Here is a 27026-nt window from a genome sequence, read left to right as displayed (position 1 = left end):
CTGAGGCAGGACGGAGCTATTAGTAGTTTAAGGAGGAAGGCCTCCGGGCTGGTGAGAGAAAGGAAAGGGGCCCAGTTGGGTAGTGGGCAGGGGAGGAGTTTGGATCTTATTCTCCGTGAGATGTGCTGGGCTCACAGTTCTGGTGGTAGTGGTGGGGGCAGGGGGCCTGTAGTCTCCTGTTACAAGGGTTGGGGGTGTGGGGACAGCCAGAGCCAAAAGTCTCTCCCCCGCAGCTCCGGCAGTCCCAGCCCAGAGGCGCCGGCCTGGCGGCTGGAAGATTGCACTGTGGGCACATCTGGGGAGCAGCTGCCGAGCCAGGGCCAGAGTGGGTCACGTGGCACAGGGCAGCACCGCCCTGGAGCCTACAAGGCCAAGACTCCTAGGAGGGGCAGTGGAGAACACTCTGGACGAGAACGTGGGTCAACAAGGAGGAACTGTGCACTGTAGACATCCAGACACACGGCCCCCTGCAGCCCCACACAGCCCCTGCCTCAGGACAGAGTGCCTGGGTTCAGTGCTACCTCCCAGCTTTGTGATCTGAAACAAGTCACTCAACCTCTCTAGGTCTCATGGCTTCAACTGTGAAGGGGACATGATATTACTACCACAGTTCCACAGGCTGCTCCTTTTTTTTTTTTTGAGACGCAGTCTCACTCTGTTGCCCAGGCTGGAGTGCAGTGGCACCATCTCAGCTCACTGCAACCTCTGCCTTCCAGGTTCAAGCGATTCTCCTACTTCAGCCTCCCTAGTAGCTGGGACTACAGGCTCCCGCCACCACGCCTGGCTAATTTTTTCATATTTTTAGTGGAGACGGGGGTTTCACCATGTTGGCCAGGCTGGTCTCGAACTCTTGACCTCAGGTGAACCACCCACCTCGGCCTCCCAAAGTGTTTACTTCTAATTCAACAAATACTCATTGAGCACTTCCCACACGCCAGGCACTGCATGAGGCTCTGCGTGACAGCAGGGAACAGGACCGCCGTGGTCCCTTCCCTTCTAAGCACACAATTAATACTTTAGTACCAGGCCTGGCATTGAGGAAACTCTTAGTAAATGTGAGCCATTTGCCTGGAGCCCTGGAGGCCAGAGGAGGCACCCTGGAAGGCAGAGAAGGAGGTGTGGTGACAGAAAAATCCTAAGGAAAGGACACTCCCTTTTATCACCAGGTGCTGCGGTCAGCTTCTGGTATGGCGCATTTCACTCTCACAACCACCCGACGAAGAGGGATGAGCATTAGCTCCAATTTATGGATGAGGAAACAGGCCTAGTTTGTCAATGGCACAGCCAGGACTGGAGGCAGTGAAGGGCTGGTCCCTTTTTCTCTCTGGGGCTCAATATTCCCATCTGTGAAATGGGGCATTACAATAATACAGCTGCACCAGCTCCAGGGAGCAGTTGTGAAATCAGATGTGCCAGGTATGTGAAAAGGGCGTCCTAAGGGACTATGACCATGAATGCTGGGTTGGGAATATGGGGGTTCATTTAAGGAGCCCTCCGAACTTCCTGGCCACCAGAAGTGTCTGTTTACCTAAGGTGACTCAGGGAAGGAGGACTGGGAAGAAAATGCACACTCAATTTACACCACCAACAAGGCCAGAAAAATGCCCATCTGACAACAAGATAAGCAGGCAATCTTTATTTAAACTCCTTGTCAGACCTTAAAAATGTAAAAGATAAGGCCAGGTATGGTGGCTCATGCCTGTAAATCTCAGCACTTTGGGAGGCCAAGGTGGAAGGATCACCTGAGTCCAGGAGTTCTAAACCAGCCTGGGGCAATATAGTAAGACCCCTTCTCTACAAAAAAATAAAAAATTAGCCAGGTGTGGTGGTACATGCCAGTAGTCCCAGATACTTGGGAGGCTAAATAGGGAGGATCGCTTGAGCCCAGGAGGTCGAGGCTGTGGTGAGCCGTGATTGCACCACTATACTCAGCCTGGTGGACAGAGAAAGATCCTGTCTCCAAGAAAAAAGAAATTGCATATAACTGAAAACACACATAAAAATTAGTGCATATAAATCAGGTGAAAACTGAATTTCATGCCATGCGCGGTGGTTCATGCCTGTAATCCCAGCACCTTGGGAGGCCAAGGCGGGCAGATCACCTGCAGTCAGGAGTTCGAGACCAGCCTGGCCAACATGGCAAAACCCCATTTCTACTAAAAATACAAAAAATTAACCAGGCGTGGTGGCGTGTGCCTGTAATCCCAGCTACTCGGGAGGCTGAGGCAGGACAATTGCCTGAATCTGGGAGGCGGAGGTGGCAGTGAGCCGAGATCGCACCACTGCACTCCAGCCTGGGCGACAGAGCACTCTGTCTCCAAAAAAAAAAGGCCAGGCGTAGTAGCTCACGTCTGTAATCTGGCACTTTGGGAGGCCGAGGCGGGTGGATCATCTAAGGTCAGGAGTTCAAGACCCACCTGACCAACATGGTAAAACCCTGTCTCTACTAAATACAAAAAATCACCCAGGCGTGGTGGCGCATGCCAGTAATCCCAGCTACTTGGGAGGCTGGGGCAGGAAAATCGCTTGAACCTGGGAGGCAAAGGTTGCAGTGAGCCAAGATTAATGCCATTGCACTGCCTGGGCAACAAGAGCGAAACTCCGTCTCAAAAAAAAAAAAAAGAAAAGAAAACTGAATTTCACCTGAATTCTGGTTGTGATATTGTACTGCAGTTATACAACATACCAACTGTTGGAGTGTTAGAGAGGATGTGGAAGAACTGGACCTCTCAAATACTGTTGATAGGAATATAAAATGGTACAACCACCTTTGGAAAACAGTTTGGCTGGGTTTTTTTGTTTTGCTTGGAGGCAGGGTTTTACTCTGTTGCCCAGGGTGGAGTGTAGTGGCACAATGATCTTGGCTCACTGTAGCCTCAACCTCCTAGGCTCAAGCAATCCTCCTGTCTCAGCCTCCCAAGTAGCTGGGACTACAGACGTGCACCACCACGTCTGGCTAATTTTTGTAATTTTTGCAAGAGATGGGGTTTCACCATCTTGCCCATGCTGGTCTTGAACACCGGAGCTCAGGCATTCTGCCCACCTTGGCCACACAAAGTGCTGGGATTACAGGTGTGAGCCACTGTGCCCAGTGAGTTTGGCAGTTCTTTTGTAAAGTTAAACAAATATGGCCAGTTGCGGTGGTTCACGCGTGTAATGCCAATACTTTGGGAGGCCGAGGTGGGCAGATCACTTGAGGTCAGGAGTTCAAGACCAGCCTGGCTAACATGGTGAAACCCCATCTCTATTGAAAATACAAAACTTGGCTCATGCTTGTAATCCCAGCACTTTGGGAGGCCAAGGCGGGCGGATTGCGAGGTCAGGAGATAGAGACCACGGTGAAACCCCAACTCTACTAAAAATACAAAAAATTAGCCGGGCGTGGTGGCGGGCGCCTGTAGTCCCAGCTACTCAGAGAGGCTGAGGCAGGAGAATGGCGTGAACCCGGGAGGCGGAGCTTGCAGTGAGCCAAGATTGCGCCACTGCACTCCAGCCTGGGCGACAGAGCAAGACTCCGTCTCAAAAAAAAAAAAAAGAAAATACAAAACTTAGCCAGTCATGATGGCGGGCTCCTGTAATCCCAGCTACTCCAGAGGCTGAGGTGGGAGAACCGCTTGAACCCGGGAGGTGGAGGTTGCAGTGAGCCAAGATTGTGCCACTGCACTCCAGCCTGGACGACAGAGCGAGACTCGGTATACATTCACATAAACACCTGTATACAAGAGTTCGTGGCCGGGTGCGGTGGCTCACGCCTGTAATCCCAGCACTTTGGGAGGCTGAGGCGGGCAGATCACGAGATCAGCAGATCGAGACCATCCTGGCTAACACAGTGAAACCCCGTCTCTACTAAAAATACAAAAAAAAAAAAAATAGCCAGGCGCAGTGGCAGGCGCCTGTAGTCCCAGCTACTCGGGAGGCTGAGGCAGGAGAATGGCGGGAACCCGGGAGGCAGAGCTTGCAGTGAGCCGAGATCTCGCCACTGCACTCCAGCCTGGACGACAGAGCGAGACTCTGTCTCAAAAAAAAAAAAAAAAAAAGAATTCATAGCAGTTTTATTTTACTAACCAAAAACTATGAACAATCCAAATGCCTCTCACCAAATGTCTGGATAAACAAATGGTGGTATATCCATATAATGGAACACTACTTAGCAATAAGAAGGAATGACCGCTGGCCCGGTGGCTCACGCCTGTAATCCTAGCACTTTGGGAGGCTGAGGCGGGTGGATCACCACCTGAGGTTAGGAGTTGGAGACCACCAGCCTGGCCAACGTGGCAAAACCCCATCTCTACGAAAAATACAAAAATTAGCCAGATGTGGTGGCAGGCCCTTATAATCCCAGCTACTCAGGAGGCTGACATAGGAGAATCGCTTGAACCTATAAGGTGGAGGTTGCAGTGAGCCAAGATTGCACCACTGTACTCCGGCCTGGCAACAGAGCAAGACTCCGTCTCAAAAAAAAAAAAAAAAAAAAAAAAGGCACAGTGGCTCACTCCTGTAATCCCAGCACTTTGGGAGGCCGAGGCGGGTGGATCACAAGGTCAGGAGTTCAAGACCAGCCTGGCCAAGATGGTGAAACCCTGTCACTACTAAAAAAAATACAAAAATTAGCCGAGCGTGGTGGCAGGCACCTGTAATCCCAGCTACTTGGGAGGCTGAGGCAGAGAATTGCTTGAACCTGGGAGGCGGAGGTTGCAGTGAGCTTAGATCATGCCACTGCACTCCAGCCTGGGCGACTGAGTGAGACTCTGTCTCAAAAAACAAAAAAAGAAAAAGAAAGACAGAAGGCCGGGTGCAGTGGCTCACGCCTGTAATCCCAGCATTTTGGGAGGCCGAGGCGGGTAGATCACGAGGTCAGGAGATCGAGACCATCCTGGCTAACACGGTGAAACCCCATCTCTACTAAAAATACAAAAAATTAGGGCCGGGCGCAGTGGCTCACGCCTGTAATCCCAGCACTTTGGGAGGCCGAGGCGGGCGGATCACAAGGTCAGGAGATCGAGACCATCCTGGCTAACACGGTGAAACCCCGTCTCTACTAAAAATACAAAAAAATTAGCCGGGCGAGGTGGCGGGTGCCTGTAGTCCCAGCTACGCGGGAGGCTGAGGCAGGAGAATGGCGTGAACCCCGGGGGGCGGAGCCTGCAGTGAGCCGAGATCGCGCCACTGCACTCCAGCCTGGGTGAAAGAGCGAGACTCCGTCTCAAAAAAAAAAAAAAAAAAAAAAAAAAAAAAAATACAAAAAATTAGCCAGGCGTGGTGGCGGGTGCCTGTAGTCCCAGCTACTCGGGAGGCTGAGGCAGGAGAATGTCATGAACCCGGGAGGCGGAGGCTGCAGTGAGCTGAGACCGTGCCATTGCACTCCAGCCTGGGGGACAGAGCGAGACTCTGTCTCAACAAACAAAAAACAAAAACAAAAACAAAAAAAGACCCAGTGCGGTGACTCACGCCTGCAAGCATAGCATTTTTGGGAGGTGGAGAAGGGCGGATCACCTGAGGTCAGGAGTTCGAGACCAGCCTGGCTAATGTGGCAAAATCCCATCTCTATTAAAAATACAAAAATTAGCCAGGCGTGGTGGTGGGCACCTGTAATCCCAGCTACTTGGGAGGCTGAGGCAGGAGAATTGCTTGAACCTGGGAGGTAGAGGTTGCAGTGAGCTGAGATCGTGCCATTGCACTCTAGCCTGGGTGACAGAGCGAGATTCTGTCTCAAAAAAAAAAAAAAAAAATGTATAGAAGGATATGCATAGGTTTTATACAAATACTATGTCATTTTATTTATTTTATGTATTTATATTTTGAGACAGGGTCTTGCTTTGTCACCCAGGCTGGAATGCAGCGGTGGTATCTTGGCTCACTGCAATCTCCACTTCCTGGGTTCAAGAGATTCTCTTGCCTCAGCCTCCCAAGTAGCTGGGATTACAGGTGTGCACCACCACGCCCCGCTAATTTTTCTATTTTTAGTAGAGATGAGGTTTCACCATGTTGGCCAGATTGATCTCGAACTCCTGACCTCAGGTTATCCACCTGGCTTGGCCTTACAAACTGCTGGGATTACAGGCGTGAGCCACCGCACCTGGCCCTGAATTAATTTCTATAGCATAATTTTCTCCCTTTTTTTTTTTTTTTTTTTTTTTTTTTGAGACAGAGTCTCGCTCTGTCGCCCAGGCTGGAGTGCAGTGGCGCAATCTCGGCTCACTGCAAGCTCCGCCTCCTGGGTTCACGCCATTCTCCTGCCTCAGCCTCCGAGTAGCTGGGACTACAGGCGCCCGCCACCGCGCCCGGCTAATTTTTTGTATTTTTTAGTAGAGACGGGGTTTCACCGTGGTCTCGATCTCCTGACCTCGTGATCCACCCGCCTCGGCCTCCCAAAGTGCTGGGATTACAAGCGTGAGCCACCGCGCCCGGCCTCCCTTATTTTTATTTATTTTTATTTTTTTGAATCAGAGTCTCACTCTGTTGCCCAGGCTGGAGTGCAGTGGCTTGATCTCAGCTCTCCGCAACCTCCACCTCCTGGGTTCAAATGATTCTCCTGCCTCAGCCTCCCGAGTACTTGGGACTACAGGCAACCACCACCACACCTGGCTAATTTTTGTATTTTTAGTAGAGACTGGGTTTTGCTATGTTGGCCAAGCTGGTTTCTCTGGAATTCATTGCAGTAAACAGAAGTACTGGATCAACTAATTCACAGTTGAAGGCCAGGCACCGTGGCTCACGCCTGTAATCCCAGTACTTTGGGAGGCTGAGGTGGAGAGATCACAAGGTCAGGAGTTTGAGACCAGTCTGGCCAACATAGTGAAACCCCGTCTCTACTAAAAAGACAAAAAATTTAGCCTGGTGTGGTGGCGGGCGCCTGTAATCCCAGCTACTCGGGAGGCTGAGGCAGAAGAATCGCTTTAACCCAGGAGGCGGAGGTTGCAGTGAACCAAGATTGTGCTGTAACACTCTAGCCCAGGTGACAGTCTGAGACTCCATCTCAAAAAAATAAATAAATAAACAGTTGGTGATGGCCAGGCACGGTGGCTCATGCCTGTAATCCCAGCACTTTGGGAGGCCAAGGCGGGCAGATCACCTGAGGTCAGAAGTTTGAGACTACCCTAGCCAACATGATGAAACCTCGTCTCTACTAAAAATACAAAAATTAGCTGGGCGTGGTGGTGGGTGCCTCTAATCCCAGCTACTCGGGAGCCTGAGGCAGGAGAATGACTTGAACTCAGGAGGTGGTGGTTGCAGTGAGCTGAGATCACGCCACTGCACTCCAGTCTGGGCAACAGAGCAAGACTCTGTCTCAAAAATAAATAAATAAAAATAAACACTTGGTGATGAATTAATACTCTAATTTCCTCTGGTTGACCATTGTTCTTCCAATTATTTGGCAATTCTTTTGAGCAGCAAACTATTCCCTCCCATCATTAATTTAGGATTGCTAAACAAGGCGTAGGGAGTTTAGAGAATTTTGGTGTGTGTGGTAAGGGGATGAGGAGTCTAGCTAATTAATTGATGATGTCTCTCTCTTTTGAAGCTGGTCTCACTGATTGGTTTGGTTTTCCTGGTTTCCTGATGTGGAGGCAGCAGGCTTCTTTACTTTTCCCTCCTCCCCCAAAATTTTGTGGGAAAACGGAACCTGCTGATAACTCAGTGAATCAATTGCTGCGAGGTAGTGGGATGGAGGGGAGCAGGGAGGGACCGTAATATCACCCTCCACTGGTGAGCACAGATTTTTACCCCTGCTAATGTTGTGTGGCTTTGGGTGACTAATCTGAGCTTTGGTTTCCCCACCTGTGGCATGTCCAGGACTCTGCAGTCAGACTGCCTGCTCTCAGCAGGAAGCGGTTGCGTTACAATACTGTACCCTCCTTATAATAATGCAACTATGGTTATGACTCTCAGGCATCTTGTGGAGCCTCAGTTTCCTCCTTTGTATAGAAACCAAACAGCTCGTCTCCTTACAGTTGTGAAAAAGACTACAGAACTTGATCAAGCCGGGTGACAGAGCAAGACCCTGTATCATTATTATTTTATTTTGAGACGTAGTCTCGCTCTGTCGCCCAGGCTGGAGTGCAGTGGCGTGATCTCGGCTCACCGCAACTTCCGCCTCCTGGGTTCAAGCGAATCTCCTGCCTCAGCCTCCTGAGTAGCTGGGGTATTACAGGTGTGCGCCACCACACCTGGCTAACTTTTCATTTTCAGTAGAGACGGGATTTCACCATGTTGGTCAGGCTGGTCTCGAACTCCTGACCTCGTGATCTGCCAGCCTCGGGCTTCCCAAAGTGCTGGGATTACAGACGTGAGCCACTACGCCCGGCACCCTGTATCCTTTTTTTTTTTCTCTTTTTTTTTTTTTGAGACTTTGAGACAAGTCTGAGTCTGTCGCCAGGCTGGAGTGCAGTGGCGTGATCTCGGCTCACTGCAACCTCCGCCTCCCAGGTTCAAGCAATTCTCCTGTCTCAGCCTCCTGAGTAGCTGGGATTACAGGCAAACGCTACCATGCCCGGCTAATTTTTGTATTTTTAGTAGAGATGGGGTTTCACGATATTGGTCAGGCTGGTCTGGAACTCCTGACCTCAGGCAATCCACCCGCCTCGGCCTCCCAAAGTGCTAGGCTTACAGGCGTGAGCCACCGCGCAGACCTTCATTTTTTAAGATAAGAAATAAATGAAAAAAGATGATCAAGACAAACTCTTCATACAGTGCCCGGTGTACAAAGTAAGAAATTAATAATGGTCACGTTTGTGATTATTATTTAAATACCAAGCAGATATTAAATATTAGGGCCCAGAGAGGGCATGCGACCCGCCTGAATTCACCCAGCTGCAGAGCTGGAAACAGAACTCAGGCCTTTTTCCCCACGCTGGAAGGGGTAGCTGGGGCGGAGAGGTGGGGGCAGCGGTGAAGAAACCCCAAGCGGCCCAGGCTGTGGGTCTGGGTGGGGAGACTCGCAGGTGTGGGGCGGGTAGGTAAGATGACCCTTGCTCAGCGACCGCGCCCGCGAGGAACGCATTCCCAGGCCTCCTGCCCGGGGTCTGCAGGTGACGGGCTAGGGGGAGCGAGGGAACTAGCTAGCCCAGTTTGTCGTCTCCATGGCGACCGCCCGCGCGGCGCCAGCCTGACAGTCCGCCCGGGTTTTATGAATGGGTGACGTCACAGGCCTGGCGTCTAACGGTCTGAGCCGCTTGTTCAGACGCTGACACAGAACGGCCCGGGAAGGGGAGGGGGGAGACTGTAGCTCCGCAGCTGCCGCGCCGTGGGAGGGAGACCCTGCTCTGAGGTCTTTGAGAAGAAAATAAAAAAAGTAGCCAAAAATGGGAAAAAAACATTAAAAAATCACGAATTGTTGCAGGTTCAGGAAATTTTTGCAAGGGGCTGCAAATTCAAGGTGGAATCGAATGCTGCCTCACTCCACTGCGCTCTATCTAGTTCACTTCCCAGCCACCCAGCCCCAAACTTACTAGACTTTCCCGAATTAATTGCTCCCACCCGGGAGGGATCTGGGTAGGCCCTCCGGGTCTCAGGAACCCGAACAGCAACATTATCTAGGAATTGAGAAAGCCCAGGGGAGCACATGTAAAAGAGTGCCCGCTTTGAATTTCGGTCCTGATATTTGTAGATCAGGGTCCGAGAAGCATCTTCCAAGGGGGTCCGGAAACCCAGGCTCTCTGGGCTATCCAGAGCCAGCCGCTTCTCCGTTCGGGCCTCAATTTCTCTCATCTGTGAAATGGAGCTGGAGAAGTGAGAAAGTGAATATGGGAAAAACTGATTCCTGAGGTATTTTCATTATAAGGCAATGCCGGCTTAGCTTCCTTGCCTCCTTCCAGAGGAGCCCAGTGCAGCCCTCGCCTCTACCCTGCCCTGCCCGGTGCCCTGCCACCGACCCACCCTTGCTGTTCCTGAAACTCGGGTCGTCTTTCCACACTGCGAGGGTGCACTAGACGAGCAGGAGGCGGGACCTAGGAGAGCGGGCCACGCCCCCATGCCGCCCATTGGCTGCTTTTGAACGTTCTGAGCCCGCCCCTCCGGGGGACCGTGGCGTGTTTATAAAAGACCAGCTGTGGCTCCGCACTCTTATTCCACGTTCTTAACTGCTCGGTTTTCCGTATTTGCTCTGGGCTCCCATCTCCTCCGTTCGGTTTGCCCATTTTGTTTCAGCCAGTCGCCAAGAATCATGAAAGTCGCCAGTGGCAGCACCGCCGCCGCCGCCGCGGGCCCCAGCTGCGCGCTGAAGGCCGGCAAGACAGCGGGCGGCGCGGGCGAGGTGGTGCGCTGCCTGTCTGAGCAGAGTGTGGCCATCTCGCGCTGCGCCGGGGGCGCCGGGGCGCGCCTGCCTGCCCTGCTGGACGAGCAGCAGGTGAACGTCCTGCTCTACGACATGAACGGCTGCTACTCACGCCTCAAGGAGCTGGTGCCCACCCTGCCCCAGAACCGCAAGGTGAGCAAGGTGGAGATTCTCCAGCACGTCATCGACTACATCAGGGACTTGCAGTTGGAGCTGAACTCGGAATCCGAAGTCGGGACCCCCGGGGGCCGAGGGCTGCCGGTCCGGGCTCCGCTCAGCACTCTAAACGGCGAGATCAGCGCCCTGACGGCCGAGGTGAGATCCAGATCCGACCACTAGGGTCATTCTTATACGGACGGGGAAACTGAGGCTAGAGAGGGCGTGGGCGCTTGCACCACTTCCGTCCCATCCTTGCGGGTACCTGGCTATGCGGGCGTGCCTAAGGAGCCTGGAAAAGGCGCTCCCCCGTCGTGCCTCCTGGGGAAGGGGGCGTACGCTGCGCTCGGAGCGGCGTCGCCTCCAACCCGCCGGTCTCACCTCTTCTCTCGTTTTCACAGGCGGCATGCGTTCCTGCGGACGATCGCATCTTGTGTCGCTGAAGCGCCTGCCCCAGGGACCGGCGGACCCCAGCCATCCAGGGGGCAAGAGGAATTAAGTGCTCTGTGGGTCTCCCCAACGCGCCTTGCCGGATCTGGGGGCGAAGAAGACCGATCGGCGGCCACTGCGCCCATACTACATCCAGCCTAGGGCTGAGGGACTGGCGAGGAGAGGGCGACCCTCTCTGCACACCTACTAGTCACCAGAGACTGCAGGGGGTGGGATTCCACTCATGTGTTTCTATTTTTTGAAAAGCAGACATTTTAAAAAATGGTCACGTTTGGTGCTTCTCAGATTTCTGAGGAAATTGCTTTGTATTGTATATTACAATGATCACCGACTGAGAATATTGTTTTACAATAGTTCTGTGGGGCTGTTTTTTTGTTATTAAACAAATAATTTAGATGGTGGTAAAGTTGTAGTGACCTCTTGGATTGAGGGGAGGGGCCTGCGCTGGGAGTTGACCCCTGACCCTCTTCACAGCTGGTTCTGGGAGGAGAATTGGAGGGCTACATCTGGACTGTTGCTCTTACCGGCCTGAATGAGTGTTTCCGGTGTCTTTAAAGTCTATTCTTCCCCCCACCATCCCTGGCCATTTCCCTGCTCCCCCAGTGTTATAAAACTAAATACTCTAGACCTCTGGGGTTTCTCAAAGTGATCATTGGGCCATCTGGATCACCTGGGGAGGTTGTTAAAATGCAGATGAACCTGCCAGGGCCCCCTCTGTGTTGGAGTATTGAGCAAGCCATTTAAGTTGGAGAACTTGGTCGCTGGACCACCCACTTCCTTGCCAAGATGTGGATAAAGTGAGACCCAGTGGAAAGGGACTTGCTTAGGGCCAGAGCTTGTGAGAGGCAGTGATTCTATCACCCCATTCCCCAGTAGGAGGTGCCTCCCCCAACAGCCTACCTCTGGGTTCCAGCAGGCAGCCCTGGGGCCCCTGGATGATCCAAGTGGGTGAGCAAGTTGGCAGGATCAGGCTGGGCACAGCTGCCGGGACACCTGCTGTGGGTCCAGACTCAGCCTCCTCACCCTGGCCTGGCTCCGTCGGCAGCTCAAACAAATCTCCCCCCAACCCCAGGGCTTCTGCGTAGGATCTGAGGAGTGGATGAGTCTCATTCCCCAGCTCCTGAGCAGGAAAAATATGTCATTGGCAAGGGTCTATCTTCCTGGACATGCATGTGGATTTCTACTCAGGGGAGCATGTATGAGTGTCTACGCCTGTGTCTAACAGGAGTAAGCTGGTCTTCCCCCCTACTCCCACAGTGGGGATGGGCCAACTGTTCACATATAGGCTTGGGGGGTGTAAGTAGGGGTATGCTCGGGGCTGTGTGCAGAAGGGCAAATGAGAGCACGTGTTCTGCAGATAAGTGTGGAACCTCCAGCTGTTTGGGCTTGTGTGTTGTGCCTAAATGCATTGTGGGCATCTCTGCATGGGTCTGGGATGATGGATGGGTTTGAGCGTCTGGGGGCCACAGAACCACACTGGGTTTCTGTGTGTATAATTGTTCTATAGATTGGTTGGCATTCCTGGGCCTCTGCGGGTCTGGAGTGAATGTGGGGACAGTTGTGTTTGGGCAAACCCTTCCTCAAAAGTTCACGTGGCAACTCCCTGGGCTATCGTTAGGTCCTGGGGGCACCAACCCTCAAGGATTGCTGCCAGGTAAACCCCCATGTATTACATATGGAGAAACTGAGTCCCAGGAATGGCAAATAACTTGTCCCAGACAGGTAAGGGCTATTAATACATTTTGTCAATAAACAATAGAATAGAATCAATAGCCCCTAGCACCAGAAGCCTGGCTCTGCTCAACTCAACCCTTTACAAAAAGGATTTCATGGATCCCTGTGGGGCTAAATGCAAGATTGTGATCCCAGTTTTACAGCAGAAGGAACAAGCTCAGAGAGGGTATGAACAAAAAGTCAAATGAAAGATGATAATTTAGGCCGGGCGCGGTGGCTCACGCCTGTAATCCCAGCACTTTGGGAGGCCGAGGTGGGCGGATCAGGAGGTCAGGAGATCGAGACCATCCTGGCTAACACGGTGAAACCCCGTCTCTACTAAAAATACAAAAAATTAGCCGGGCGAGGTGGCAGGCGCCTGTAGTCCCAGCTATGCGGGAGGCTGAGGCAGGAGAATGGCGTGAACCCCGGGGGGCAGAGCCTGCAGTGAGCCGAGATCGCGCCACTGCACTCCAGCCTGGGTGAAACAGCGAGACTCCGACTCAAAAAAAAAAAAAAAAAAAAAAAGAAAGATGATAATTTGAGCACTAACATTAAGCCAGGTACACCCCCTCCACAAGCAGTTTATGGATTTTGTCAAAGAACACAGTACTTGCAGGCGAATTATGTTCTTTGCTCCCCCCTCCCCACCGGCTGCTGTATTACAGTACCAACCTCACGGAATGTAGTACAGAATAAATGCAATAAAGTGTGTAAAACGTTTAGCACAGTGCTTGGCACAGGATGTTTCATAGTTATAAATTATCATTATTAATTGTCGCCTGTGAGTCCTTGGAGTGTCCTCGGAGAAACACGTGTGCACTCCCTCCCACGTGTGGGCCCCCGCCTGCAAGCCCACCCACGGGGACGTGAGCGGGTTCCCCCTCGCGTACTCTGACATGCAGGGCCTTCTTCCGTGGGGGAAGGGGCTGCGGCGGGGGCCTGGGCCACCTCCCCCGCCATTCAGGCACACTCTGGATTCCACGTTTCCCTCTTTTCCCCTTTGGCCCAGGCCCAGCCCATCTGGAGGCCGGCTCGGTGGCGGCCTGGGAGCGTTTCCATCAGCTGGGCCCGAGGAATGCAGAGCTATTTAACCTGAGCATCCCCAGGTGTACGGAGGCGCCTGGCTGTCTGGGGCCCGCAGTCTTTGGCACCGCCGCGCTAGACAAACAGCGCGCCGCCCCCGCCCTGCCCCTCCGCCCGCAGCTGCAGCCGGGCCTGGGAACCGGCGGGCGCCGGCGGCTTGCATAAGAGGCTCCGGGCCTCGCAGAGGGAGGGAGGTGGACAGAGGCCACCGGTGTGTGTGCATGTAACACACAAAACCCTGCTCCTTTGGAAATCATTAACTCCTTAACCCCTCCTGGACAGGACGCAGCCAGGAGCTGGGGTGGAAGATGCCAAGAAACCCCAGGACCAAGTTTCTTGGGCACTGGACTCTGCCTTTCCGGGGCTGTACTGTTAATTTTATTTAAGAAATACAGAGAGCTTATTATGTGCTAGGCACCATACTAAACTCTTTACAATATCAATTCATTTAATCGTCAGAACTTTAACGAGGCCAGTGCTATCATCATATGCTCATTTTAATAAGAGCAACCATCACCACCACAAGAGTAATAGGCTAACATTTTAGTAGGGAGGCAGGTAGAACACAAGCCCAGAATCAACCCTGATGCTCATCACTTCACCTGTCAGAGCCTCTTTTCTTTTTTGGAAAATGGGCTTCAGAACCTGGGCCTTAAGGATTAATTGAACCAATGCACCTAAAAAGCATAGCACAGGCTCATAGTAGATACTCAGTGCATGTTGCAATGAAGTGTTTTGAGCGGACTGTCTCAACAGCCCTACCAGGTGTGGGCCTACTGCTATATTCACTTTTTTGGTTTTTTTGAGACAGAGTCTCCCTCTATTGCCCAGGCTGGGGTGCAGTGGCACCATCTTGGCTCACTGCAACCTCCACCTCCCAGGTTCAAGTGATCCTCCTGCCTTAGTCTCCTGAGTAGCTGGGATTACAGGCACGTGCCACCATGCCCAGCTAATTTTTGTATTTTTTTTGTAGAAAAGAGTTTTCACCATGTTGGCCAGGCTAGTCTCGAACTCTTGACCTCAAGAGATCTGCCCACCTCAGCTTCCCTAAGAGCTGGGATTATAGATGTAAGCCACTGTGCCCGGCCTATGTTCACTTTTCATATGAGAAAACAGAGGCATCAAAGAGGTGAGGTGACCCACCCAAGGCCACGTTGCACATTACCTTAGAGGACTTTCCAGAAATCAGACTTGTCTAAATCAGGCTTATGAGGGGCCTCATGTTCCCACAGTATGTCCAGTTTATAAAGCCTTTCATCTTATTTCCAACTGAAATCATACCTTGTCATTATATTTATTTGTTTTAAAAGCATAACTCAGATAAATGCAAGAAATAGACACATATCACAATTTTTGCAACCCACACTGGGGAATGTCTTTTTTTTTTAGACAGTTTTCCTCATCACCCAGGCTGGAGTGCAATGGGGCAATCTCGACTCACCGCAACCTCTGCTTCCCAGTTTCAAGCAATTCTTCTGCCTCAGCTTCCCAAGAAGCTGGGATTACAGGCATGTGTCAACACACCCAGCTAATTTTTGTATTTTTAGTAGAGACAGGATTTCACCATGTTTGCCAGGCTGCTCTTGAACTCCTGACCTCAGGTGATCTACCCTCCTCAGCCTCCCAAAGTGCTGGGATTATAGGCATGAGCCACCGTGCCCAGCTTTTTTTTTTTTTTTTTTTTTGAGATGGAGTCTCGCTCTGTCGCCCAGGCTGGAGTGCAGTGATGTGATCTTGGCTCACTGCAACCTCCGCCTCCCGGGTTCAAGCAATTCTCATGCCTCAGCCTCCTGAGTAGCTGGGATTACAGACACGCACCACCACATCTGGCTAATTTTTGTATATTTAGTAGAGACGGGGGTTTCATCATGTTGCCCAGGCCGGTCTCGAACTCCTGACCTCAGGTGATCAGCCCGCCTCGACCTCCCAAAGTGCTGGGATTACAGGCGTCAGCCACCATACCTGACCCATGCCAGTTGACTCTTATTGAGCACCAGGAACTGCCAGCCAGAGAGAGCTCCCTGCTGCCCAGTGTCACACACAGCAGGGCTTCCTGGTGGCAGGCAGGTCTCACATCCCAGCATGGCTGCCGGAAAGAAAGGAGGTGAGTCACAGGGCCAGGCCAGGAGCTGGGCGAGGCTGGGGCCAGGGTCCAGGCAGGCGCCACTTTCCAGGAAAGGGAAGGGAAGAGGAAACCAGAAGGCCAGGAGGAGCACAGGGAGGGGCGAGGGTGCCCTTATCTCCCTGGACCTGCCCTGGCTGGTGCTGCTTCCTGCTGCAACTCTTGCAAAACCTCCTTCCCAACGCTGTCCTCAAGCAGGGTGCCCCAGGCCAGTACAGGGTTGCATCAAGGCCTTGTGCAAGGGGGGTTAAGGGGAGGACAGTGGCTGGGAGCAAAGGCAGGGCAAAAGGCAAGGCAAATGCGGGTTCTAGGCCCAGTGCCACTTCTAGTTGGGCACCTGCTTCACCTCCTGGGCTCTCAGGATCCCCAGCATTTTTTTTTTTTTTGAGACGGAGTCTCACTCTGTTGCCAACCTCTGCCTCCTGGGTTCAAGCAATTCTCCTGCCTCAGCCTCTCGAGTAGCTGAGTCTACAGGCATGCCCCACGACGTCCAGCAATTTTTGTATTTTTAGTAGAGACAGGGTTTCTACATGTTGGCCAGGCTGGTCTCGAACTACTGACCTCAGGTAATCCACCTGCCTTGGCCTCCCAAATTGTTGGGATTACAGGTGTGAGCCACTGCACCCTGCCATCCCCGGTATTTTTTTTTTTTTTTTTTTTGAGACAGAGTCTGCCTCTGTTGCTAGGCTGGAGGGCACTGGCACGATCTCAGCTCACTGCAACCTCTGTCTCCCAGGTTCAAGCGATTCTCCTGCCTCAGCCTCCCAAGTAGCCGGGATTATAGGCGCGCGCCATCATGCCCAGCTAATTTTTGTGTTTTTAGTAGAGACAGGGTTTCACCATGTTGGCCAGGATGGTCTCGACCTTCTGACCTCGTGGTCCGCCCACCTCGGCCTCCCAAAGTGCTGGGATTACAGGTGTGAGCCACCATGCCCAGCCTCATTCCCAGCTTTTAAATGGGTATTATACTCACTGTTTTGAGGTTTTAGTGATATCATCCCAAACCTTTGCACTCCTCAAGCCTCAGGCTAGGCCATTGTACTTCTACCTATAAAACTAGCCCCAACTTGGTTCTTGCAACAAATAGTTTACAAAGCTTCTACAGTATACTAGGAATGGGGCCTCAGGAGTTAACAATTCAGATACAAATTCTTGCAGTCTTGGAACTTACATTCTTAGTGGGAGACACGCAGTAGATAAATATGCAGATGTGTAATCAGAGGTGCATTTACCTGGAAATTACTGAAGCTTAAACTTCAAGCCTCCTCACATGGAAAGAGTATCAGCCATGTGTTAGCATGATTTCTGTGTGTTTTGCAAGATTTGCAAAATGTTGTATTCTTTTCCTTAGAGGCTGCACAAACCTAGATTCTCTCCTTTATATATAAAGGAGACAGAGCAGGGCCCAAGCTTGAAGGCACAGCTGCAGAAGACAAAGACTTGTGTCTGTGGGTGCTGTTCGTTGCTTGGGTTTGTTTTGTTATTTTATTAATTTATTTTTATTTATTTATATATTTTTTGAGACAGTTTCCTTCTTATCGCCCAGGCTGGAGTGCAATGGTGCCATCTCAACTCACTGCAACCCCCGCCTCCTGGGTTCAAGTGATTCTCCTGCCTCAGCCTCCCAAGTAGCTGGGGTTACGGGTGCCTGCCACCATGCCCAGCTTTTTTTTTTTTTTTTTTTTTTTTAATTTTTGAGACAAAGTCTCGTTCTGTCACCAGGCTGGAGTGCAATGGCGCAATCTCGACTCACTGCAACCTCCGCCTCCTGGGTTCAAGCGATTCTCCTGCCTCAGCCTCCCGAGTAGCTGGGATTATGGCGTGCACGACCACGTCCAGCTAATTTTTTGTATTTTTAGTAGAGACGGGGTTTCATCATGTTGGCCAGATGGTCTCCAACTCCTGACCTCAGGTGATCCACCCGCCTCGGCCTCCCAAAGTGCTGAGATTACAGGCGTGAACCACCGCGCCCGGCCTGTTGTTGTTGTAATAGAGACGGGGTCTTGCATGGTTGCCCAGGCTGGCCTCAAAATCCTGGGCTCAAGCAATCCTCCCGCCTCGGCCTCCCAAATCACTGGGATTAAAGGCGTGAGCCACCCTGTCCGGCCCGGTTTTTGGGTTTGAGACCCTAAAATCTCTGGGCGGCAGAGAAGAGCTGGCAGGCGGGCCAGCCCTTTCCAGAGCAGCCGGTCTCATTCATGCAGCTGCAAACACAGGCGCTGTGCCCGCTCCCGTCTTCCTCTGGCCACCAGCGCCCCCTCCCGGGCAGAGCCCCGGTTGTGCCACCGTGGGCGAGAAAGGCGGCCTGGTTGCTGCGAGAGGCGGAGGCTGATGCCTTGGTGGCCTCTAGTGGACGCCTTGGGAACTGCAGCCAGAGCTGCAAGCGTATTAGGAGAGTGAAGAGTTCTGCGCACATGTAAACCCTCAGTCCCTTCTCTCAGGCGCCACTTGGCTTCCGTTTCCCCCATTCTCTCATCCTCTTTCCTCTTCCTTGTTTGTGACAACCCCCTATGAGCCTCATTCCCTCCCTTTTAAAGGAGGAGATCTTGAGCTAGTCTTGGAAATTTCTTTTTTCTTTTTCTTTTCTTTCTTCTTTTTTTTTTTTTTTTTTGAGACGGAATCTCTCTCTGTCGCCCAGGCTGGAGTGCAGTGGCGCAATCTCGGCTCATTGCAAACTCCGTCTCCTGGGTTCAAGCGATTTTCCTGCCTCAGCCTCCCGAGTAGCTGGTACTACAGGCATGAGCCACCACGCCCGGCTAATTTTGTATTTTTGGTAGAGACGGGTTTCTCCATGTTGGTCAGGCTGGTCTCGAACTCCTGACCTCAGGTGATACGCCCGCCTCAGCCTCTCAAAGTGCTGGGATTACAGGCTTGAGCCATGGCGCTCAGGCTAGTTTTGTTTTTTGTTTTTGTTTTTGTTTTGAGGCAGAGTTTCACTCTTTCGCCCAGGCTGGAGTGCAGTGGCACAATCTGGGCTCGCCACCAAGCCTGGCTCATTTTTTGTATTTTTAGTAGAGATGGGATTTCACCATGTTGACCAGGCTGGTCTTGAACTCCTGACCTCAGGTGATCCGCCCACCTCGGCCTCCCAGAATGCTGGGATTATAGATGTGAGCCATCACGCCTGGCCTAATCTTGGAAATTTCTTTTTTTCAATTGTGAAATGTATCATACCTACAATAGAGCAGATATCATACGTCTGCAGTTTAAAGATAATAATAAAACTGGCCAGGTGCAGTGGCTCACGCCTTTAATCCCAGCACTTTGGGAGGCTGAGATCGCGCCACTGCACTCCAGCTTGGGCAGCAAAGACTCCGTCTCAAAAAAAAAAAAAAAAAAAAAAAATTTTATATATATATATATATAAAACTATAAAATACACACTTAAGTACCAGCAAGACGCTGCTTAAAATAGAATATTAGTTCATTTGAAGCCTGTGTTTGCCCTTCGGGATAAAATCCCCATAAGATTTTACCTCTTATCCAGAACTTTGTGTTAATCAATTGCTTGTTCTTTTATTTTTTTTCACATATGTACAAGTATGCAACCTTAAACAATCCATTACTTAACATTACCTGGTTTTGCCTTTTATATAAATAAAATCACACTACGTGCAATTTTTTGCAACCTGATTTTCTCATGCAACATGAATTACATGAGAGTCATCCATGTTGATTTCTTGCCTTCATTCATTCATTTCCACCACTTTGTAGTATTCTTTTTTTTTGAGATGGAGTTTTGCTTGTGTTGCCCAACCTGGAGTGCAATGGCACGATCTCAGCTTACCGAAACCTCTGCCTCCTGGGTTCAAGCGATTCTCCTGCCTCAGCCTCCCGAGTAGCTGGGATTACAGGCATGCGCCACCACGCCCAGCTAATTTTGTATTTTTAGTAGATATGGGGTTTCTCCATTTTGGTCAGGCTGGTCTCGAACTCCCGACCTCAGCTGATCCGCCCACCTCAGCCTCCCAATGTGCAGGGATTACAGGCGTGAGCCACCGCGCCCAGCCCACTTTGTAGTATTCTATTATGTGATTTATTGCCCCAATCTCCTGTGATGGACCTTTGGATTGTTTCATGGGTTTTGCTGTTATCAGCAGTGCTGCTCTGAATGCCCTCAGTGAATATGTGTTAAAAGGAGTAGGATGGCTGCATCCTAGGTGATGCACAATTTAAACATTACTAGGTTGGACTGGAGTCTATTTTGATTAAACAGAATAATCAGAACTGGAAGGTCCCTTACATACAGCTTAACCCAGCGCACTCATTGTAGAGATAGGAAAAGGAAAGCCCAGAGAAGTTCAGTGACTTGCCCAGAATCCCTCAGACCTGGCCTCTTGGGCTAAGGTCACAGCCTTGGAAGTGATTCTGGGAGTCAGGCATGAGAATATATTTCATTCCCATTTTGAAGATTAACAAGACTATATTTTACCCTTAAAATTGTCTTCTAGGCTGGTTTTAGAATCTGGGCAGCCGGGCGCGGTGGGCTCACACCTGTCATCTCAGCACTTTGAGAGGCCAAGGTGGGTGGATCATGAGGTCAGAAGTTCGAGACCAGCCTGACCAACATGGTGACACCCTGTCTCTACTAAAAACACAAAAATTAGCCAGGCGTGGTGGTGCACGCCTGTAATCCCAACTACTCAGGAGGCTGAGGCAGGAGAATTGCTTGAACCCAGGAGTCGGAAGTTGTAGTGAGCCGAGATCTGGCCACTGCAAGCCAGCCTGGGCAACAGAGCAAGGCTCCGTCTCAAAAAAATAAAAATAAAAATAAAAAATCTGGGCAAACTAGAAACACAGGATGCTCTTTGAAAACCATCCCGCCGGGCGTGGTGGCTCACTCCTGTAATCCCAGCACTTTGGGAGGCCGAGGTGGGTGGATTATGAGGTCAGGAGATTGAGATCATCCTGGCTGACATTGCGAAACCCCATCTCTACTAAAAATACAAAAAATTAGCCAGGCGTGGTGGCACGCACCCGTAGTCCCAGCTACTTGAGAGGCTGAGGCAGGATAATTGCTTGAACCCGGGAGGGAGAGGTTGCAGTAAGCTGAGATTGTGCCACTGCACTCCAGCCGGGGTGACAGAGCGAGACTCCATCTCAAAAAAAAAAAAGAAAACCGTCCCAAGACAAATACACACTAACACTCACTGCATCTCCAAGTCCTGCCAACTTTAACTCTTTTTTTTCCACCCCCCTAAAGACAGAGTCTCACTCTGTGGTCCAGGCTGGAGTGCAGTGGTGCAGTCTTGATTCAGTGCAACCTCTGTCTCCTGGGCTCAAGTGATCCTCCCACCTTAGCCTCCCAAGTAGCTGAGACTACAGGTGTGCACCACCACACCCGGCTAATTTTTGTATTTTTTTGTTTCATCATGCTACCCAGGCTGATCTCAAACTCCTGGGCTCAATTGACCCACCGGCCTCAGCCTCCCAAAATGCTGGGATTACAGACGTCAGCCAGTGTGCCTGGTCTTACCGCTTTTTTTTTTTTTTCAAAACGGAGTCTTGCTCTGTTGCCCAGGCTGGAGTGCAGTGGCAGGATCTCAGCTCACTGCAACCTCTGCCTCCCAGGTTCAGACAATTCTACTGCTTCAGCCTCCTGAGTAGCTGGGATTACAGGCATGTGCCACCACACTCAGCTAATTTTTGTATTTTTAGTGGAGATGGGGTTACACCATGTTGCCCAGGCTGGTCTCGAACTCCTTGACCTCAGGTGATCTACCTGCCTCGGCCTCCCAAAGTGTTGGGATTACAGGCATGAGCCACCATGCCCGGCCTTAGCTCTTAAATATATCCCAAATTTACGCATTTCTGCCCTTCCCCTTGGCCATTACCCTGGTGCCCATCATCTCACTGGGATACTGCAATAGCCTCCTCAGTCACCCTGCTTCCATTTCCCCCTCATTCTCCACATGACAGCCAGAGGGATCCTTCTAAAAAATACAGGGATCATGTCACTTGCTCACTTAAATGCTCCCTGTGGCGTTCGTTACTTTTGGAATAAAATCCTAATTCGTTAACCATAGCCTACAAGGCACAGTAAGGCCTGGTTCCTGCCTACATCCACCCGCTTCCCCTAACTCTCCCCTCGCCACTCCCCTCCAGTCACTTTGGTTTCCTTTCAGTTGCTCTTTCGTAACTGGGGAGACTTTGCCTGTGCCTCAAATTCTACATCCTGCATATCTTCATGTCCTTCAGCTTTCAGCCCAAAGGTTAGCTTAGAGGGTCTTCCCCCACCATCCCATCTCCTTCTTTTTTTTTTTTTTTTTTTGAGACAGGGTCTCACTCTGTAGGCTGGAGTACTATGGTGCGATCATGACTCATTTCAGCCTTGAACTTGGACTGAAGTGATCCTCTCGCCTCAGCCTCCCATGTTGCTGGGATCACAGGTGTGTGCCATCACGCCTGGCTAATTTTTTTGTTTTTTTCATTTTTGTAGAGACGGGGTCACACTTTGTTGTCCAGGCTGGTCTCAAATTCCTGGGCTCAAGCAATCCTTCCAAATAGGGCCTCTCAGAGTGCTCAAGGGATCCTCCCACCTCAGCCTCCCAAGTAGCTGGGACTACAGGTGCACGCCACCATGCCTAGCTAATTTTTGTATTTTTTGTTTCACCATGTTGCCCAGGCTGGTCTCAAACTCCTGGGCTCAATTGATCTACCTGGTTCGGCCTCCCAAAGTGCTGGGATTACAGCATCATTTTGCTGTAATCTATTGGTTCAAGCAGTCACAGAAGCCTCTCAGGTTCATGGGGAGGAGACATACACCCCCCTTTTGACAGGAAGAATGTCAAACATTTGAGGCCATTAAGAAATAAAATGACCAGGTGCAGTGGCTCACATCTGTAATCCCAGCACTTTGGGAGGCCGAGGCAGGCAGATCACCTGAGGTCGGGAGTTTTGAGACCAGCCTAACCACCAAGGAGAAGCCTCGTCTCTACTAAAAAAAAATACAAAAAAATTAGCCAGACATGGTGGCACATGCCTGTACCAGCTACCTGTAATCCCAGCTACTCTGGAGGCTGAGGCAGGAGAATTGCTTGAACCCGGGAGGAGGAGGTTTTGGTGAGCCAAGATGGCACCATTGCACTCCAGCCTGGGCAACAAGAGCGAAACTTTGTCTCAAAAAAAAAAAAAGAAAGAAAATAAAATAAACTGAGCCAGGGGTGCCAGTGTGCATCTGTAGTCCCAGCTACTTTGTTTTTTTTTTTTTTTTCATAGGTATATAAACTATTTATTAACAGACAAGTCCTACAAACTTATTTCTTCTTGGACACACCCACAGTGCGGCCACGGCGGCCAGTGGTCTTGGTGTGCTGGCCTCGGACACGAAGGCCCCGGAAGTGACGCAGCCCTCTATGGGCCCGAATCTTCTTCAGTCGCTCCAGGTCTTCCCGGAGCTTGTTGTCCAGACCATTGGCTAGGACCTGGCTATATTTTCCATCCTTTACATCCTTCTGTCTGTTCAAGAACCAGTCTGGGATCTTGTACTGGCGTGGATTCTGCATGACGGTGATCACACGTTCCACCTCATCCTCAGTGAGTTCTCCCGCCCTCTTGGTGAGGTGAATGTCTGCTTTCCTCAAGACCACATGAGCATATCTTCGGCCCACACCCTTAATGGCAGTGATGGCAAAGGCTATTTTCCGCCGCCCATCGATGTTGGTGTTGAGTACTCGCAAAATATGCTGGAACTTTTCAGGGGTCACTAGAGACATGGCGGCAGCACAAGCGGTGGCGTGTAGGCCTCCTGTGGAAGAGAGCTGTAGTCCCAGCTACTTTGGAGGCTGAGGGGAGAGGATCACTTGAGCCCAGGAGTGGGTAACATAATGAGACCCTGTCTCTAATTATAAAAACAAACAAACAAAAGCCGTCATGAGGATAATAAGCTATTCTAAGTGCAGTATGTTCAGAGAGGTTCAGTTCCTTGCCCGGAGGACAATTACAGATGTGAATGGTGATAAAGAAGGAAACAACAACGAAAAACAGGTTAAAAGGAGATAGGGGCCGGGTGTGCTGGCAATAGCAGCACTTTGGGAGGCCGAGGTGGGCGGATCACCTGAGGTCAGGAGTTGGAGACCAGCCTGGCCAACATGGTGAAACCCCATCTCTACTAAAAATACAAAAAAACTTAGCCGGCTGGGCGCGTGGCTCACACCTGTAAAAATACAAAAAACTTAGCCGGGAATGGTGGCAGACATCTGTAATCCCAGCTACTCAGGAGGCTGAGGCAGGAGAATCGCTTGAACCCGGGAGGGGGAGGTTGCAGTGAGCCAAGATCATGCCACTGCACTCCAGCCTGGGTGACAAGAGCAAAACTCTGTCTCAAAAAAAAAAAAAAGTTAGCCAGGCATGGTGGTGCATGCCTGTAATCCCAGCTAATTGGGAGGCTGAGGTAGGAGAATTGCTTGGACCCGGGAAGGTGGAGGTTGCAGTGAACCGAGATCATGCCACTGCACTCCATCTTGGGCTACAGAATGAGACTCTGACTCAAAAAAAAAAACAAAAATAGGCTGGGCGCAGTGGCTCACACCTGTAATCCCAGCACTTTGGGAGGCCGAGGCAGGCGGATCACCAGGTCAGGAGATCAAGACCATCCTGGCTAACACGGTGAAATCCCGTCTCTACTAACAATACAAACAAACAAACAAACAAAATAAAAACAAAAACAGGGAACAGAAGAATTATTCAACTATGCTCCACCTTAATCCCTGACCCACAGAATCTGTGAGATATAGTAAAATGGTTGTTTTAAGCCACTAAGTTTTAGGGTAATTTGTTATCGGGCATTTGTTATGGTAATTTGTTGTAGCCAGAACCATCATGTTTGATTGCTTACCATGTTTTCTGTCTCTGGAATGGGTGCTCCATGAACTGCTTTGTTCTCTGCCATGTGCTCACTGTCCAGCCCAGAGCTTGGCACATAGTTGGTGCTTAATAAATATTTGCTGAATAAATGAGAGAGTGGATGAATAGATGTATGCCCACCACACTCGGGTTCAACTCCATTCATCCAGCTGGGTAGAGTTTCTGGGATAATCTTGCATATGCCTTGGCATTGGGAAGAGGGACACTCAGGCACCTGCCATCCCCTGGCAGCCTCGTCCGCAGCCCTGGAAGGGGGTACTGAGAGTGGCTTTGGTCACCAAAACCTATTGTTGCGTGAGGGCTCAGTTAGTGCCTATCTGCCATGACCTCTCTTTTCTGTTTCAACTTCCAGACTTTGCACAAATGACTTCCAGTGATGTCTTCCAAGCCTCGTTTTTCTGAATTCACCTCCTCCAGAAAGCTAGTCTAGTTTGGAAACTCTCTCAGGCTCCCTTGCTGACCTCCAGAGACAACCCTCCTCCCTCTTGTTGACTACAGACAATTGCAGGGATTGCTTTAGGATCATTCCCACCCAGAGCCCCCAGGTGCCCCACACGGCCACCTCCCACCCTGCACAATTCAGTCTCCTAGCAATGACATTCCCAAACCAAAATACCTGCTATGTGTCAAATCCTGTGCTGGGTGTTTTGCTGCCAGTATCTCAGTTCAACACACCTCCACAACTCAGTGAGGTCAGATCCATGATTGTTCCATTTTATGAATGAGAAAGGTGAGGCTCCAAGAGGAAAAACTAGCTCCAGGAACCTGGCTGGCAAGTGCTCTGCTCGGATCCAGTTCATCATCATCATCATCATCATCATCATGACTATAACTTACTAAGCACTGACAGTGAAGATAATGATCCACCAAAGGATGCCCAATTCCAGGGGTAAACTTCAAGCAGAAAAAGGATATTTTCATAATTTCAAAGTATCTCCCTAAGTATATTTAATAACTACACAGAGTAAAATAATAATTTTTTTTTTGAGATGGAGTCTCGAGTTATCACCCAGGATGGAGTGCAGTGGCGCAATCTCGGCTCACCACAACCTCCACCTCCCGGGTTCAAGCGATTCTCCTGCTTCAGCCTCCCCAGTAGCTAGGATTACAGGTGCACACCACCACGCCTGGCTAATTTTTTATTTTTAGTAGAGACGGGGTTTCACCATTTTGGCCAGGCTGGTCTTGAACTCCTGACCTCGTGATCCATCCGCCTCGGCCTCCCAAAGTACTAGGATTACAGGCCTGAGCCATCGCACCCAGCCTAAAATAATAATTTTACAGTGGAGAAGTCCAGTAGATACTGCCCTAGATAACTGATCAAGGTTAACATCGGTGGTCATCCATGTCAACATCAGGTGCCTCTGCAAGGATGCACTGAGAAAGGCATGACACCACTTCTGTGACATTTTCCCCATAATTCATGACTTTAATTTGATCACAAGAAAATCTCAGACAAATCCAACTTGAAAGACATTCTACCAAGCAGCTGAATAGGACTCTTCAAAAGTGTCAAGGTCACAAAAAAGAAGGAAAGACCAAGGAACTGTCACAGATTGAAAAAGACTGCTGGTGCCAGGTGTGGTGGCTCACACCTGTAATCCCAGCACTTTGAGAGCCTGAGCGGGAGGATTGCTTGAGCTCAGGAGTTTGAGACCAGTCTGGGCAACATGGTGAAACCCTGTCTCTACAAAAAAATACAAGAAATTAGCAGGGTGTGGTGGGCTCATTCCTGTAGACCGGGCTACTCAGAAGACTGAGGTGGAAGGATCGCTGGAGCCTGGAGGGCGGAGGTTGCAATGAGCTGAGATCATGCCACTGCACTGCTGCCTGGGCCATAGAGTGAGACTGTCTGAAAAGAAAAAACAAGAAAAGAAAAACCTGGTTTAGGCCAGGCGCGGTGGCTCACGCCTGTGATCCCAGCACTTTGGGAGGCCAAGGCGGGCAGACCGCGAGGTCAGGAGATTGAGACCATCCTGGCTAACACGGTGAAACCCTGTCTCTACTAAAAAAAAAAAAAAAAAAAAAAAAAAAAAATTAGCCGGACGTGGTGGTGGGCGCCTGTAGTCCCAGCTACTTGGGCAGCTGAGGCAGGAGAATGGCATGAACCCGGGAGGTGGAGCTTGCAGTGAGCCAAGATTGCGCCACTGCACTCCATCCTGGGTAACAATGCGAGACGCCGTCTAAAAAAAACAAAAGAAAGAAAGAAAAAGATCCTGATGTGGATCCCAGAACAGAAAAAGGACATAAGTAGGAAAACAGATGAAATCTGAAAAACTTCTGTACTTTAGTTCATAGTAATGTACCAAGGTTAATTTCTTAGTTTTGATAAATGTTCTATCACTGTTTGAGATGTTGACA

The 27026-nt window shown here is 50.6% G+C and overlaps 2 protein-coding genes across 2 annotated transcripts; one reads left to right on the top strand and one right to left on the bottom strand.

Annotated features, from left to right (window-relative positions):
• Nucleotides 1–10051: 10051 nt before the first annotated feature.
• ID1 (inhibitor of DNA binding 1) lies at nt 10052–11285 on the top strand. The gene is made up of 2 exons (XM_055266322.2): nt 10052–10588; nt 10831–11285. Exons 1-2 carry the CDS (start codon nt 10163–10165, stop codon nt 10870–10872), a joined length of 468 nt encoding a protein of 155 aa, XP_055122297.1. The 5' UTR covers nt 10052–10162; the 3' UTR covers nt 10873–11285.
• Nucleotides 11286–23019: 11734 nt separating this feature from the next.
• On the bottom strand, nt 23020–23555 carry LOC129474722 (small ribosomal subunit protein uS13-like). The gene has a single exon (XM_055266323.2). The coding sequence runs from the start codon at nt 23513–23515 to the stop codon at nt 23057–23059; it is 459 nt and encodes a 152-aa protein (XP_055122298.1). The 5' UTR covers nt 23516–23555; the 3' UTR covers nt 23020–23056.
• Nucleotides 23556–27026: the final 3471 nt, after the last annotated feature.

This window comes from Symphalangus syndactylus, chromosome 24 (assembly GCF_028878055.3).
Source record: "Symphalangus syndactylus isolate Jambi chromosome 24, NHGRI_mSymSyn1-v2.1_pri, whole genome shotgun sequence".
NCBI lineage: Eukaryota > Metazoa > Chordata > Mammalia > Primates > Hylobatidae > Symphalangus > Symphalangus syndactylus.
The sequence above is the reverse complement of the archived record's forward strand: the minus strand, read 5'-3'. Positions and strand labels throughout refer to the sequence as shown.